The sequence below is a fragment of the Calidris pugnax genome, unplaced genomic scaffold (genome assembly GCF_001431845.1).
Source record: "Calidris pugnax isolate Ruff unplaced genomic scaffold, ASM143184v1 scaffold732, whole genome shotgun sequence".
NCBI classification, from domain to species: Eukaryota; Metazoa; Chordata; class Aves; order Charadriiformes; family Scolopacidae; genus Calidris; species Calidris pugnax.
Window position 1 is genome coordinate 94,641 of NW_015091531.1, and position 16,953 is coordinate 111,593.

The 16,953-nt window shown below is 58.0% G+C and overlaps 1 protein-coding gene across 4 annotated transcripts in view; it reads right to left on the reverse strand.

The window, feature by feature from the left end:
* The window catches only part of LOC106899824 (protocadherin gamma-B4-like), a 46,660-nt gene that overhangs the window by 27,646 nt on the left and 2,061 nt on the right, over nucleotides 1-16,953 (reverse strand). The window contains exon 1 of one of the 4 annotated variants that reach the window (XM_014961747.1): nucleotides 65-2,860. In XM_014961747.1, coding sequence (XP_014817233.1) covers nucleotides 65-2,644 — 2,580 coding nt within the window. In that variant the 5' untranslated portion in view covers nucleotides 2,645-2,860. Of the gene's footprint in view, nucleotides 1-64; nucleotides 2,861-11,962; nucleotides 12,349-16,232; nucleotides 16,495-16,953 lie in introns of those variants that run through there. The other 3 variants (XM_014961746.1, XM_014961749.1, XM_014961751.1) reach the window with 3 other exon arrangements.

The window sequence follows — 16,953 nt, forward strand, 5'->3', positions numbered from 1 at the left end:
CCGGCGCCGAGCCCCACAGACGCCGGGATTGCGGTCAGGCGGGGAGACACGCTCCCGAGCTCACCTCTCTGCACAGGGTGGGATCCGGCGGGTTGGCACCGGCGGGACCCGCGGAGGGTTTCACAAACATGAATTCGCTGATGTCCGAGACCGGCGAAAAGCAGGAGCGGTAACGCGGGGCTGGGGGTGCCGTGGCCGTCACCTGGACGCCCATCACCGTGTCCCCTTGCTTAGGCTCATAGTGCAAGTGCCCAAAAATGTGGCTGGGAGGGGGCTGAAGCGTGTTCACGCTCTCCACGCAGCAGCCCTGGTTGGCAGGCGCAGAGCCCCGTCGGAGGCACCGCACACCCAGTGCTGCCAGTCCCACCAGTGAAACAGTGGAGATGAGCACTAGGGACACAATCAGATAAAGTGTAATCGAGGGCAAGCCCCCACCATCGGTGGCCCGAGCCTCAGAGCCCTGCAAGGCCTCTGGGCCCTTCTCCTCCACCAGCACCACCAGTGTGACTGCTGTGGAGAGTGGGGGCTCCCCAGCATCCCGGACCACCACCAGCAGTTCATGTGCGGAGGCATCTGTCTCCTGCAGGGTCCGCATGATCCGGATCTCCCCAGAACGCAAGGCTACGCTGAAAAGCCCTGGGTCTGTGGCTTCCACGAGGTGATAGGAGAGCCAGGCATTGCGCCCCGAGTCCGCATCTATTGCTACCACCTTGGTGATGAGCGCAGGAGGGGCGGTGAGGGGGGAGATTCGCAACTGGGTAGCAGAGTCATCCCCGGCCCTGGGGAAATGCACCCGTGGGGCATTGTCATTCTGGTCCACTATAAAAACGTGAACCAGCGTCCTGTTCCTCAGGGCCGGGGAGCCACCATCAGAGACCTCCACGTGGAACTGGAGATAAGTGGTTTGCTCATAGTCAAAGGGGAGTTTGGCAGAGACCTGCCCACTTGTGGGATGGATGGAGAGGTAGCGAGTTGGATCCAGGCCTGGATCTGTCCCACCAGCTCGCAGGATGGAATAGGAGAGGCGGGAATTCTGCTCCGAGTCAGGGTCGGCAGCAGAGACTGTAACCAGCACACTGCCCACTGGGTTGTTTTCTGCCACCAGCACTTCATAGGACGCTTGCTCAAATTGTGGCGCGTTGTCATTGACATCTGCCAGAGTGATGGGCAAGATGGTGTAGCGGGAGAGCGGGGGACTGCCCAGGTCCGAAGCAGAGATGGTGACATTGTAGTAGGCAACATGCTCCCGGTCCAAACGGGTGCTGGTTAGCAGCGAGTACTGGTGCTCGTAGTCCTTACGCAGCTGGAAGGGAAGATCTGGAGAGACGTAACACTGGACCTTGCCTTGCTCACCGGAGTCCCTGTCTCTGACGTGTATCACAGCCACCACTGTGCCCGGGAGAGCATCCTCGCTCAGGGAGCTGGAGAAGGACGTAAGAATGACCTCAGGGGCGTTGTCATTTACATCAGTGATTTCCACCACCACGCTGCAGTGCTCCTCCATGGTGGGCGATCCCATGTCCTTGGCTTCCACTTCAATCTCGTATACCGTTGCCTCCTCGAAGTCCAGGTTACCCTGGACACGAATCTCCCCAGTTTCCTCATCAATGGCAAATATCTGGCGCAAGGCAGCTGAGTTGTGGCTGCTGAGGGAGTAGCGGATATCTCCATTGGGTCCTTCATCCACATCAGTGGCATTTAACTTCACCACGAGGGTGCCCAGCGGTGAGTTCTCCACCAAGCGGGCTCCATACGATGGTCTATCAAAGACCGGGTGGTTGTCATTGGCATCCAGGACCTGAATAGTGATGCGTATCTTGCTGGACTGTGGGGGAGACCCCCCATCTTCAGCGGTCAGCACCAGGTGGTGGAAAGCTCTGAGTTCCCGGTCCAGGGCCCTCTCCAGCACCAGCTCAGGAAACTTGCCCCCATCTGTGCGCGCCTTCACGTTGAGGTTGAAGTTCTCATTGGCACTCAGGTGATAGGTCTGCAAGGTGTTGGTGCCCACATCAGGGTCCTGGGCAGGCTGGATGGGGAAGCGGGCACCCAGGGATGCCAGCTCGTAGATGCGCAAGGAAACCTCCTCACTGGGGAACTCTGGGGGGTTGTCATTGATATCCAAGATCTCCACCTCGATGCGATAAAACTCCACTGGGTTCTCGATGGCAAGTTTCAGGTGGAGGAAGCAGCGGGGGTTCTGCCCACAGAGCTGCTCCCGGTCTATCCGCTCACTGACCATTATGACGCCAGTGTTCACGTTGACCGAGAAGTACTGGGAATCCGAATCGGACAGTACCTGCAGATTAGCTGCCGCCAGTTTCGCCACATCAGTGCCCAGGTCCTTCGCAATATTGCCCACGAAGGCGCCCCGGGTGAGCTCCTCCGGGATGCTGTACCGGATCTGAGCAGAGGAGCTGTGCAAGAACAAACAGAAAGAGAAGACAGGCGGCAGTCCCAGGGACCGGCCCGCCTTCCCTGCCCTCGGCATCCTTGCCGGGTGGCCGGCCGAGGAGCGATGCCCTCCGCGCTCCGGGGCCGCGCTCAGCGCTCGCCGCTCCCATTCATTGTTTGGGGCGGACGCGGTTCGACGGGGGCGGGGATGATGGGGAGTGAGGGGGGGGGCGCCGGTGCTCCGCGCAGCCATCTCGCCATTGGCTCCCAGCACCTTGCGGCTCCTCCAATCGCCGCTCTCCTTTCCCAGGACAGCAACACCGGCGCCAATCGCGACCCGCCGGTGGTTGCCGCCAACCTGCCCGGCCGCTTCCCCGAGCGACAACGGCGGCCCCCGCGCCCCCCTCACCGCGGCGGGGGACCAAGGGGGAGACACCGGAGGGAAGGGAGCGGTCCGGCCGCCCGGTCAGCCCCTCGCCAGCGCCTCCTTCCCCCTGCCCCATGGCTCTCACCTGGCCAAGGTCCCGCAGCGTACCGGTAGCAGAGAGGAAAGCCCCGGTTTCCCGCGGTAGGGTGGCAGGGGGCGGGCAAGGCCGCAGGAAGGTGAAGTCGCTGCGTTCGGAGCCGGGGGAGAAGCAGGTGCTGTAGCACTGGGACTGGGAGTCAGTGGGTCGCAGGGTGACCTCCATGTACTTAAGGGTGCCATCGGAGCTGAGCTGGAGCTTGGGGCTGGAGTGCTTGAAGAAGTCCCGGGAGGGTGACTCACTGAGCCAGCAGCAGCAGCAGGGCGAGGCGGCGGCACGGCCTCTGCGCCGGAGGCACCGGGCAGCCAGGAGGGTGACAGTGGCAAGTGCCACGGTGCTAACGGCTGCCAGCGCAATGATCAGGTAGAGGGTCAGGTCCGGCTTCTCCTTGGCACCAGCCAGGAAATCCCGGGGCTTGTAACTCTCTTCCTGGGCTGCCTCCTCCAGGGTCAAGGTGATGGTGACAGTGGTGGAAAGGGGTGGGTCGCCATTGTCCGTCACCTGGACAATGAGCTGCTGCACTGCTGTGTCGGTGTCCTGGAGGGCACGTGCCGTCCGCACCTCTCCAGTGTACAGTGACATGTGGAACAAGGAGGGGTCGGTGGACTGTGGCAGCAGTCGGTATGAGAGCCAGGCATTGTGCCCAGAATCTGCATCGACTGCTGTCACCTTGGTGACCAGGTAGCCCGCTGGGGCAGACAGTGGGACCTTCTGGGGTGCCGGGATGTCACCATCGCTGGCAGGGTGCAGGATGGTGGGGGGATGGTCATTCTGGTCCAGCACGAAGATGTAGACAGTAACGTTGGCATGGAGTGGGGGGGACCCCGAGTCCCGCACGACCACAGAGACCGGCAGAACCTGCAGCAGCTCGAAGTCAAAGGTGCGCTGAGCATAGAGGTTGCCATTGTCAGGGTTGATGTGGACGAAGGAAGAGGTGGGGGCACCCTGCACTTGACCACTCTCTATGGAGTAAACAAGTCGGGAATTATCCCCGTCGTCAGGGTCTGAGGCAGAGACAGTGCACAGCAGGGAGCCAGGTGGGTTGTTCTCCGGGAGGAAGGCATCGTAGGAGGGCTGCAAGAAGCGTGGGGGGTTGTCATTCACGTCAGATATGTTAAGGAGCAGCGTGAGTGTCGTTGTGAGGGTGGGAGACCCACCATCCTGGGCAATCAGCTCCACTATGTACTGTGAGGTAGACTCTCGGTCCAGGCTCTCCCGGGTCACCAGGGAGAAGTGGTTCTGAAGGGACCTGATGGAAAAAGGCACATGGGGAGAGATGTCCAAGCTCACATCCCCATTGGCCCCTGAGTCTCGGTCCCGTACATTAAAAAGCCCCACAACAGTCTCTGGTGGGGTGTCTTCCGGCACTGGGTTCAGGAGGGAGGTGAGCAGCACCTCCGGGGGGTTGTCATTGGCATCCTCCACTTCCACTTGTAGCACACAGTGGCCCTCCATCTCTGGGACCCCACCATCATGGGCTCGCACATAGATCTCATAGAAAGGGGATTCCTCAAAGTCTAAGGCCCCACTGACCCGGACCTCGCCGCTCTGGGGATCCAAGGCAAAGAGCCTACGGACTGAGTCAGAGGTGTGAACCCCGAAGGAGTACTGCGTCTCCCCATTGGAGCCCTCATCAGGGTCAGACGCATTGAGCCGGAGGAGCAGAGCCCCCACAGGTGTGTTTTCCAGGACTTGCACCTTGTACATGGCACGGTCAAATGTGGGCGCATTGTCATTGACATCCAGGACTAGGACCGTTATCTGTGCCGTGCCTGAGCGGGCTGGGCTTCCCCCATCCATGGCCGTCAGCACCAGCTGCAGCTCTGGCTGCTCTTCCCGGTCCAGGGCACGCTCCAGCACCAGCTCCGGGAAGAGTTTGCCATCCTGCTGCTGCTTGACGTCCAGGGAGAAGTGGGAGTTGGGGCTCAGCCGGTAGGAGGCCACGGCATTGGTGCCCACATCGGGGTCCTGCGCGCTCTCCAGGGGGAAGCGCGCAGCCACTGTGGCAGACTCGGCGATGCGCAGGGTGCGGTGAGCAGTGGGGAAGCTTGGGGAGTTGTCATTCAGGTCCAGGATCTCCACTTCCAGGCGGAAGAGCTGCAGGGGGTTCTCAGTCACCACCTGCACCGACAGCACGCAGCTGGCAGCCACTCCGCACAGACGCTCCCGGTCCAGCTGCTGGCTCACCACCAGTGCCCCACTGTCCAGGCGCACGGCGAAGTGGCGCAGGCTCTCCTCTGAGCCCAGGCGCAGCCTGCGACCCGGCAGCTCCTCCACCTTCAAGCCCAGGTCCCGGGCCATGTTCCCCACCACGGTTCCCACCTCTGACTCCTCAACCACCGAGTAGCGGATCTGCCCGGAGACCCAGCCCCAGCCGCAGAGTGAAAACAAACTCAGTACTTGCCATTTCCAGGCGGGTCGCTGGAGGCTGACACTCTCCATGTCTGTGCGTGTCCGGCCCGGGACGCAGCAGGCACTGGGGAGCTGCGAAAAAATCCCTGGGTCTCTCTTCTACGGCTTGGAAAACAGCTCCGGGGCTCCAGCAGGCTGCAGCTCTGACTGTCAGCCTCCAAGCAGAGGGGGTGGACTGGGGGAGGGGAACTGAATCACAGACCCAGCGCGGAGGTGGAAGGGGGGGGGGGAAAAGCAGATTCCCCCCCCTGCTTCAGATCAGCGTCCAATTGGCCAAGAGCTCTGTCCCCTCTCGGCCATCGGTGACTCCCCAGAGGTGTGGGAAGCAGGGGCCTGAGCTGGCATCAGCGGGGCTGCCACCCCCGGCCTCCCCTCTGCCAGCCTGAGTCACTTGCTCCAAGAGCTCGCTTCCCGTTCGCAAGGAAACTGCACGTCCTGGCAGCCTGGAAGCTAGGTACAAGCCCTCCCTGTGCTCTCCCCCCTTCCACAATGGTGGCTTCACATCGCGCCCACAGACAAAGGGCAGCTGTCATGAACGCAGGCCAAAGGACTTTTTATGCCCGATGAAAAGGTGCTTGTTAGAGCCCTGAGGTGCCAGAGGCTCTTCTCCCATCCCTTCCCCCCCCCCCCCCAGCTAATACTTTGGCAGCTGCCTACTCCCCATGACTGCCTCTATAAGTGAGGCATCACTACCACCAGTACCACTACCAGCCAGGAGACCTCGCACCAAGACACGGATGCCCACCCCTGCCAGCTCCCCATAGATGTCAGAGGCAGAAGGTGGAAAAGCAGAGATCGGTGTGCTATTCAAAGACGGAACACAAATGTTTCCCACAAAAACCTGACTGGACGCCCCTTCCTCACCCTGGGACAAAGGACGGGGGTCAGCCTTCACAGTACCTGAGTCACTGCAAATGCACAGAGCAAGCCAACAAGCCCACTAGATCACCACCAGATTGCAACATCAGGTCAGGATGCCAGACCAGGAAGGAGGTCCGAGGCTCCTACCTGGCAGACACACATACTAAAATTCTGTGGCAGACACAGCTTTGCAGCCAAGCAATCTCCAGCGGTGACAAAAGCAGGGGTCTCAGCCTCTCCAGTGAGAAGCAGAGCAGTCACTTCCCCCTCTCCCTGTACTACAGGATAGTGGCAAGCAGCAGGGTGTTAGCTCAGTTCACATCCCTGCAGAAGCCTTGTGGAGTCCTGGAGTCCTGTCCTCAGTGCACTCAAGGCCACCCTGACCTCCCTTGGGTGGACACAGGCCCTGGGGGGCTGGGGTCCACAGCAGTGCAGCAGGCAGGGGAGCCAGCTCCTGCCTGGGACCCTGCCTGTCCCCACTACCAGGGCACCTTCGGAGAATAGGTGAGAGAGGTTGGAGGCACCCATGCCCGGCACGGTGGACGATGGCAGGGACACCATCCTTGTGGGTGAGGACAGACACGGTGGAGGTGCTGCCGTGAGGGGCCTCCCTCCCCTCTGCAGCCCCCCCCTGCCTATTCCAAGAACCAAGAGGTGGGACCACCCTGCTGCCAGTCAGAGACAGACGGAGCAAACAACTTCGTGATTGGTGCAGTCACCGCCTGGTCCCACCTACGACCTGCTCTGTGGGAGAGGAGAAGGTATTCTTAAAGGGACAATGCAGCAAAACGCAGGACAACTGGATTCCACAGCATCCAGAAACTGATACCTGCTTGGATTTACTCATTCCCCGAGGGCTTCCGATGATGCCACCGGCAGGAAGCTATTGCAGTAACCATGACTCTGGGATGTGCCCTGCCCCATTCCAGGCAGGGCCACGGACAGCACAGCTGGGTGCCTGACATTGCCGTGGGCGACACGGTGGAGGTGCTGCCGTGAGGGGCCTCCCTCCCCTCTGCAGCCCCCCCCTGCCTATTCCAAGAACCAAGAGGTGGGACCACCCTGCTGCCAGTCAGAGACAGACGGAGCAAACAACTTCGTGATTGGTGCAGTCACCGCCTGGTCCCACCTACGACCTGCTCTCGGGGAGAGGAGAAGGTATTCTTAAAGGGACAATGCAGCAAAACGCAGGACAACTGGATTCCACAGCATCCAGAAACTGATACCTGCTTGGATTTACTCATTCCCCGAGGGCTTCCGATGATGCCACCGGCAGGAAGCTATTGCAGTAACCTTGACTCTGGGATGTGCCCTGCCCCATTCCAGGCACAGCTGGGTGCCTGACATTGCCGTGGGCAGCATGGGGTGTTGTGCCTCTGGGAGTGGGTTTGGTGCTGCTGCAGTGCCTCAGCAGAAGCCCCCTGTGAAGCCCACACGGTCTGGGAGAATCCACACAGTGTCCCGAGGTGGCTTAGTCACCAAGGGGCTGGATCAAGAGACAGGCTTCACATGGGGGATCCTGCTGTTGCTTGGGTCTGACGCAGCCTGGGGTGGGGATGCTGGCAAGACAGAAAAGGTATGGGGTGGCTAGGATGGAGAAAGAGATGCCCTGTTCCATAGGGCTAGAGCTCACCGTATGGAAAGGCTCCAACCCAGATGACCCAGGGAGCTAAGGGATACCTCATGGCAGGACACATCACCTGCCACAGATAAGGCCAGCACCGTCCCCACTGCATCACTTTGGGGGTCCAGCTGTTGCCCTGCAGATCAAAGAGGTTTAAAGACTTTGCAAGCTTGGCATGATCTGTGGCATTGGACTGGATCTTCTTTGACCACAAAGACTGAAAATCCAGGACCCGGACCCAGCCCAACTGATTTTTCACTGGCAGTGCCTTTCCAGTGTAGTTCTGGGGAGCAGGGGGGAGCCATGGGTAGGGCTCAGGCTTACCACCTGCCTGTCATCACCTCCCTCCATCCCCACTCTCAAATCATTTACTGCCCCGACACCCAGAGGCATCTTGCCAGGACCCTTTGGTGGAGGGGACATCCTTGTCCCCAGCTGTAGCACAACCCACACAATGCAGAGGAACACTTGCTCCTGCAGCTGCCACAGCCATTCCCACCTGCCACAAATCACAAGCGCCGAGTCTGAGCAGAGATGGAAGAGGGAAAAAAAAAAAAAAAAAGGCATAAAATAATAAATAATTCTGGGAGGTTTCTGCCTCTGCCTGTGATTCGGCCACAGTGAGCAGGTGGCACACACAGCCCCACACCCATGCACGGCTTCCGCTGCACCTCACTTCCTCTGCTCTGAGGAACCGGTCTCTCCTACTGACAGCCTCCTGACACCAACTGCCTTGGAAACCCATCAGATCTCCCACCACCTCTGCTGGATCCACTACCCAGGCTCATCTCTGAGGATCGAAGTGTTCCTGTAATTGAAAGCTCATAAATTAAGCTGCATCATTCCCACGGGGGGAGAAGCACAGAAGCTGCCTGTCATGCGCAAATGTCTTCCTGGCTGCAGTTTGTTCAGTCAGAACATTAGACATCACCCGGCGATAACATTATTACAAATCATGCACGTCTTGTAATAGGATTATCGAAACAACACCTGGGTGGAGGACTTACCATCCTGCTCAGAGCCACAGTCCAGCTCAGCAGACCCGGCAAGCAGCTGGGGCAGTTGGCAATCTCCCCCCACCAACCCTGAGGTGAACATTCTTACAAAATTTCCATGGAAACGAAACCAGAACCATCAGGAGTCAAACATGAAGCGAGGCACGGACGGGAGGGGCTGCTCTGTGGCCATGGTCTGTCAAACGAAGGAACCAGCATCATCCTTCAGCTTTGCATGCTGTACTGTGGGAAGCGACACCCCAGTGCTCCGCTGGCAGCTGGTGGCTCCCAGCCTCACTTGCACCACCACCTCCCACACAGGGGCACAACGCAGAAAGGCTATGTTCCCCTCCCAGTGCAGACCCTGCAAGTGGTCCCCTCAGCTCTCATTTTGCAAAGGGAAGGAAACGTCATTATCAGCAAACTTTCTACCAAGGATTTGCAAGTGGTTGCAAGCTGACCTCAGCCTCTGCCGGTTACTCACACAAGGTGTACTCAAACCTGCATCTGAAAGATGGACGCTCACTAACCTAAGCAAACGGACCTTCTTGACCCTGCTCACCACACTGCAAATACCATTGACACTCAGGATGGCTCATTTGAATTTGAAGAAAACCTGCTCAGCTATAGCTGACCATTCTTTAGAGGCACGGCGCAACCGGATGTTCTCCCCAACCCCAATCCACTACCATATGCATATGGCAAATGCACAAATGAACCATGGTTCTGCCCAGCACCAAGATATGCCAAGGAAGGAGCTACATTACCTCGGCAGGTGTGGGGAGCCGGCTGGCAGTGCCCACGATCTGGTGGTACAGCCCTGGCTCACCATTCCTCATTGTGCTCTGGCGGCTTCCCAGGGGGCTGGAAGTGAAGGGCTTTTTACACAGAAGATCACTCTGGCGAGAGTCTGTGGTGAGATAGACCTGGTGGTAGAAGTTGGGTGGCGTGAGGCCACCCCGTACAGCATCAATGTGGTGGAAAGGTCCTGGTGTCCTGTACAGGGTGCTCCTGGAGCTGTTGAACAGCTCCTTTGACTGCCTCCACTTGTAGCATTTGAAGATGCCCACTGATACCATGGTGATGAAGAAAGCTGCTGACACCAAAATCACAGCCAGGATGAGATAGAAAGTCACATGCTTCCTGGGATCATTGGCGGGTGCCACATCAGTGAGGTCAGTGAGTACCTCCTTGACCATCTCAGATACAGAGATGGAGACAGTGGCACTGGCAGACAGCACAGGCTCCCCATGGTCTTTCAGCAGGATGACTAGTGTGTGCTGGGGAGCATCATCCTCACGGAGCTGGCGGGCCGTGAAGATCTCCCCACTGTGCAGCGCAACTGAGAAGAGGCTGGGATCAGTGGCCTGCAACAGAGTATAGGAGATCCAGGCATTGTACCCTGCATCCGCATCCACCGCCACTACCTTGGTGACCATGTGTCCAGCAGGACTGCCTGGTGCTACCACATCAGTATAAGTGGCGTTGGTGCTGGGATGAGGGTACAGCACAGTTGGGGCATTGTCATTGAGGTCAGTGACAAACACACTGACTGAGACATTAGTGGCCAGAGGTGGAGAGCCACTGTCCTGGACCTGCACCATCATGCTGAACTCCACCTGGTCCTCATGGTCCAGGGAGGTGAGCAGGTAGAGGGTGCCATTCTCACGGTTGATGGAGAAGATGTGGCCTACAGTGGGGTCACCCTGCAGGAGGGTATAGGAAAGAAGGGCGTTGCGCCCAAGGTCTGGGTCTGTGGCGCTCACATTAAGGATGGGGATGCCAGGCACGTTGTTCTCCAGCACATAGACATCATAGGAGTCCTGGGAACACTTGGGTGCATTGTCGTTGACATCTGACACCTGAACCAGGATCTGTTTTACTGCAGACAAGGGTGGTGAGCCTGAGTCCTTGGCTGTGATAGTGATGTTATACTCCGATGCCTCTTCCCGATCCAGAGCTGCTTTCGTTTTCAAGGTGTAGTAGTTTTTGAGGGAGGAGCTGAGCATAAACGGGATCCCAGGGGAAATTAAGCAGTTCACCAGACCATTGTCATGGGAGTCCAAGTCCGTAACACTCAGGAGAGCTACAACCGTTCCTGGGGCTGCATCTTCAGGCACAGGGCTGTACACAGAAGTCACTGTCACCTCTGGAGCATTGTCGTTCACATCCACGACTTCCACCAGCACTTTGCAATGAGCCACGCCAGGAACAGCACCCTTGTCTTTAGCCTGTAAGTAAATCTCATAGAGCTTCGTTTCCTCGTAGTCCAGCTGACCTTTGACCCTCAACTCCCCTGTGGCTGAGTCGAGAGAAAAGAGTTCTCGTACCTTGGTGGGTGTGTGGCTGCTGAAGGAATAGACGATGTCTCCATTGGGCCCATCATCCAGATCATATGCGCTGATCCTGGCAACCAGGGTACCACTGGGCGTGTTCTCCCTCACACTTGCCTTGTAGGTGGACTGGTTGAAGACCGGGGCGTTATCATTGGCATCAACAACATCAATGTGGATCTGAACGTGGGCCGACCGTGGTGGGCTGCCTCCATCCAGCGCGGTCAAGACCAAGTGCAGTTCCCGTTGCTCCTCCCTGTCCAGCTCCTTCTCTAGCACCAACTCTGCGTACTTGCTGCCATCCACCCTCGTCTGCACGTCGAGGGCAAAGTGCGGGTTGGCACTGAGCTGGTAGGTCTGCAAAGAGTTAATCCCCACATCGGGATCTTGCGCGCTCTCTAGCGGGAAGCGCGCTCCGGCCGCCACCGACTCGCTGATCTCCAACCTCGCCTGGCTGCTGGGAAAAACCGGGTCGTTGTCATTGATGTCTTGGATCTCCACGGCGCCGCTGTACAGCTCCAGCGGGTTTTCCACCACGATCTCAAAGCTGAGGGAGCAGGGAGAGAGCGCGCCGCAGAGCTCCTCCCGGTCTATCCGCTCGCTGACCAGCAGCGCGCCGCTCGTCAGATCCACCCCGAAGTACTTCTTGTTGCCGCCGGACACCACCCGCAACCGGCGTCCCGGCAGCCGCCCGAGGTCCAGCGCCAGGTCGGCTACCACGTTCCCCACCGCGGAGCCTCTCCGCGCCTCCTCAGGAATCGCATAGCGAATCGCGGCGGAAACCCAGTCGGAAACGCCGAACAAAAGCAAGAGGCTCAGTACCTGCCCCGTCGTCACCCCGCGGCTCCTTACAGCAACGCCGTTCATCGCACAGGACGGCCGCGCTCCCCGCTTCGTCCCCCCGCCCCGGCTAGAAATCCTCAGCTCGCCCCTTCATGCCGCTGCCCAGCGCGCCCCGGGAAGCGGCGTCCGGCGGGGACACGGGCATTGCTGTGAGGGCTCCGCCGTGACTCACTCCCAGGCTCTCTCTGAGACCGTCTGTGCCTCATCCAGGCTCCGAGCGGGGCCGGGCCGCCAGATTCCCCCCCGCTCCATCATTGGCCGACAGCGGCACACAGAGTCCCGGTCAATAACTGCACGGAGGCGCAGGGCCGCCTGCTGAGCACCGCCGGGAGGGAGCGCGGCGGCCCCATCCCGAGGGCAGCGGGGCTAAAAACCGGCTCACCCTGAAGGGAGAGGGCAGCCCTGCCAGAAACCCAGCTAATAAGGACAGCAGCGCTGGGACAGCGCTGGCAGAGGCAGTGTAGATGGGGCACGGGGACTGAGTGTGAGGGCAGGAAGGTGTAAGAGTTGGCGGAGAGGATGAGGCCAAAAGGGGCTACACGGAAACGGGGGGGGGGAAGGGAGAGGGGTCCCCCAGGAAAACCTCGGTGCAAAGACCACGGAGGCGCAGGGCCGCCTGCTGAGCACCGCCGGGAGGGAGCGCGGCGGCCCCATCCCGAGGGCAGCGGGGCTAAAAACCGGCTCACCCTGAAGGGAGAGGGCAGCCCTGCCAGAAACCCAGCTAATAAGGACAGCAGCGCTGGGACAGCGCTGGCAGAGGCAGTGTAGATGGGGCACGGGGACTGAGTGTGAGGGCAGGAAGGTGTAAGAGTTGGCGGAGAGGATGAGGCCAAAAGGGGCTACACGGAAACGGGGGGGGGGAAGGGAGAGGTGTCCCCCAGGAAAACCTCGTTGCAAAGACGCAGCCGGAGAAAAAAGGGGAGGTGGTGCAGGTGGGACGAGGGGTGGGGAGAGTCAGCCAGGGCACGCAGGGCGCCTGGGACAGCCAGTCCCGGCACGACGCACCAGCTCCGAGTGTCCCTCGGGACCTCCAGGATGACAGTCCTCCCACCCAAGGGGCCTGGGCATCCCCTTCCTGACATGTGGGATGCGATATGTGGGCGACGTGACGTCGCCCCTCGGTGTGTCATCAAGGCAGCTTCGCCGGCAAAAGGACACGGAGTTCGTGCTGCCGAGTTAAGAGCAGCTCCTCGGGCAGTTGCACACAGTCACCCCGCGGGGGAGCTCCTGCCTCGGGATTCCCGGGAGCATCGCTCCTCCCGCTCCCCACCGCCACCACTGCCCAGCAGGTACCTTCCCCGACAAATCGTTGAAACCTCGGTTTAATACGCTCTCCTGCTCTCTCTACCTCCCAGTTTCCTCCGCGATACCTGTTTCCACCTGCCAGAGGCAGGGAAATCCCGATCTGCGAGGTGCTGGTTCGCCGGGGGCGGGAGCGGTTCCCGTTTCCGTGCAGCAGCAGCCCCGTGGGTGACGGCGCCGCGTAGATACGGCACCGGCAGTGCCTGGGCGAGAAAGAGCCAATTCCCGGGCTGCCTGCCTGCGTTTGGGGATGTCGCTGTCAACAACGACTCGGATTACGTCGGGTTTTCCGACGTTTCCAGCGCCCATGCGGAAAAAAATACCGCAATTTCGGAGTCCATTGTCCATCACCCGCGCAACTGCTCAGCTCTCGGGGTGCAATGGGAAGGGGCCAAGGGAGCTTGATAAGGGAGCCCTGTCGAAGCACGGCTGTGGCCGAAAAACACAGCATCTTGCGTCACCAGGTATCTTCCCACAGCCGAGCCTGATAAGGAAGGGACGGACATGAAAAGAAACCAGGCTGGGAATCAGCGCCCACGCGTTCATTCGCTTATGGAGAGAAGCAACGAGGCTCTCCACGCCCTGCAGAAGGGGCTCGGAAACGTTGCGGCTCTTTATCTGCTACCCCGCTGCTTGTCGTGGCTGAGCACCTCGTGGAAGAGCTGCAAATGATCCGCACCAACGTGGGAGACGCGACACACACCGCAGCGATAGTGTTGGAAAATACGAGATGTTCTGAACTTGGTGTAAAAACTTTGTATATTTGTGATCTGATACTGCATTCTAGGGTAATGGGAGAGGGGTATAGTTTAAAGTTACTGAAGCGGCATACCGAGGACGCCTGAAAAGTCAAGAAGAATAAGGAGGAGATAGACATCTAAAACGGGCTTGGAAACCTACCAGAAGGACGAAAGGTAAAAAGTACACGGTGAGGAAGACGTCTTACTTCATCAGAAACGACCACCGAAGACCACTAGAGGGGACTGGAATATCGCCAGAATGACGCAATCTATGAAGTAATCCCTAATGAATATGTAATAAGAGGTGATGGGGTGACTATTGAATATGTATGAAATTGTATAATCGCGAGAGTATAAATTGTAAGTTGACACGGTCGTCGGGGAGCCAGATTTGGGTGACTACCCCTGGTTTCCGGGCCCGCGAAATAAAGCACCTCATATAACTACCTTCCAGTGGTTATGTGTTTGTCACCGACAATAGGGACCTCTGTTCTGGCTACGTCTCCTCGCCCCGCACAGTCCTGTCAGCTGCCGTGCGAACACGGGATCCAGCCAGAAGGACAATATGAGAAGAGTCAACGACATAAAACGGGTCGACACAGTCTTTCTTCTCTGTATCCTCAGCTATTTCCTTTTCTACCGAATAATCGATGCCGAAAGATATCAGCGCTACTTAGCATTCTTACCACCAGCCCACAGAATGTGATAAAAGCATGGGTTTCACACGGATAAAATCCAACCTTAGTAATCTAATGCTGGATTTTAATAGAATTTAATTCTGGAGCAATTTAAAGACTGAGAAGGAAAAAGGTATATTTTACCCACCGCAGCTGCATTATGCACCTAAGTAGGAACGGTTGTGCTTCCCTGTCCGTTTTGGAGCACTTCTGTAACAGACCGTGCCTGCAGGCTTACAGTGCTGACAGCAGATTTCTTTCCTCATAGGCCCTTACGCAACCAAATCCCAATTACCTTTCTCTCTTACATATAATCTAAATAGAAGAAAATCCACAGCTCGTTCTGAGACAAATCCTGAAACAGCCTTCAGCCACTTATTTTCTGATTTTCTCTGAAGTAAGCCCCGAGTCTTTTTTTTTTTTTTTTCTAACCACTGCCCATTTCGTGTCTAACTCTGTTTACTGAGCAACTTCTCCGGCGTGCATATCGCAGTTCTGAAGGAGTTTCTCTTTATATGAGTGCACACACCACCCGTATTCAGATTCCCTTGTCCGCTAAATCCCAGCAGCAGGGATGGCCAAGCAGCAGAGAGCTGCACACAGTGGTCTCAGAAAGTCATGGGAGACTGAAAATTTCCACCTACCGCATTTCAACTGATCTGGAGACATTACATCTCCTCCACTTTGATGGAAATCCCGAATATTGAAGCCTCGAAGCTGCTGAAAACACCATTTGGAGAGAGAGGACTGGAAAGGCACATTTCCCCTACACCAGGAATTCCTTCGGGGGCGAGTTCAAGCCAAACCCCAGCTAGAGCCGCTCATTCCCAGCTCTGCCGGTGCTCCAAAGTAGCTTTGCTGGCCCAAAGCTTTCTCTGCTCAGCTCCGGGCTCGATGCTACAATGAAGTACCAGCCCCAGCTCCCCAGATGAAGAGGAAATGTTACGCCATGCATATGCACAACATCTTCATTTTGAAGGGTTCACAATATGAAAAGAACCCAGGTGAAATGGAAAAAAGAGGCCTAGAGAGTCGCCGCCTTCATTGAGTGAACAAGTCGGGATAGATCACACGGAAAACACTTAATTCTGGCAGAGACAATAAATGAAGCAGTCACTAGGCCAAAATGAAATGCTTGTCTCAGTTTCAGACCCCATGACCCTTTTGCCCCTGCTCCACCCCATGCCCACGTCACCACCCCAGTTCACTGAAACTAGTACCCAGAGTAGGACAGACAGACAGACAATTGTACCTAACTGTACTGACAGAGTACTGACAACATACTCACAGGTGTCCTCGGTGCTCAAGGGACACGACCTACAATTCGTGGATGTAACTGGGCAGGTCAAAAGAAAGAGTCAAGATCACACACCCCCACACTCACACACAAACCTCTCAAGCCTAAACTACTAAGTACTGCACCGGGAGGAGACGTTGAGCTCTGCCGGCTGCCCACCAAGCCCCAAAGGCAGAAGAGAGGAGAAGGTTCACATTAAGTCCACAGAGAGGGACCACAGCACGGAAGCTCACCTGTGCCGAGCTCCCGGGGCTAGGAGGGTCCTTCCCAGAGCGAGTGCCTGAGCCTTGTTCCCCGGCCAAGAGACGGTCAGACAGCACTGCCGTCCCTGGTCTCAGAAATGTGAAGTCCTTCTGGCCCGACTCAGAGGCCAAACACACCTCGTAGGAGTAAGGTAAGGGCAGAGTACTGCTGCAATAGTTGTACGGTGCCTTTGAGCCCAGGCTGGAATAGAGTTCCTTATCAGAAGTTATAAAAACAGGAGGACCCCTTGACCTTCGGAATTTAAAGAACATTATCAAAATGACCGTGAAAACGAATAACAAAGACACAAGAGCGAGCGCCACGACAAGAATGAGGTTTAGATCAGACGTCAGCTCTGACACGGTGTCGCTGTCACTCAGCTCCGGCAGCGCCTCCTGCAAGCTCTCGGCCAGCACCACGTGCAGCGTGGCCGTGGCCGACAGCGCCGGCTGCCCGTGGTCCTTCACCACGGCCACCAGCCGCTGCTTCGCCGCGTCCCTCTCCGACACGGCCCGCGCCGTCCGCACCTCGCCGCTGTGCAGCCCCACGCGGAACAGCGCCGCCTCCGACGCCTGCACCAGCTCGTACGACAGCCACGCGTTGCGCCCCGCGTCCGCGTCCACCGCCACCACCTTGGCCACCAGGTACCCGGCCTCGGCAGAGCGCGGCACCACCTCGAACGGCCCCGACGCCGATGACGATCCCGACGCC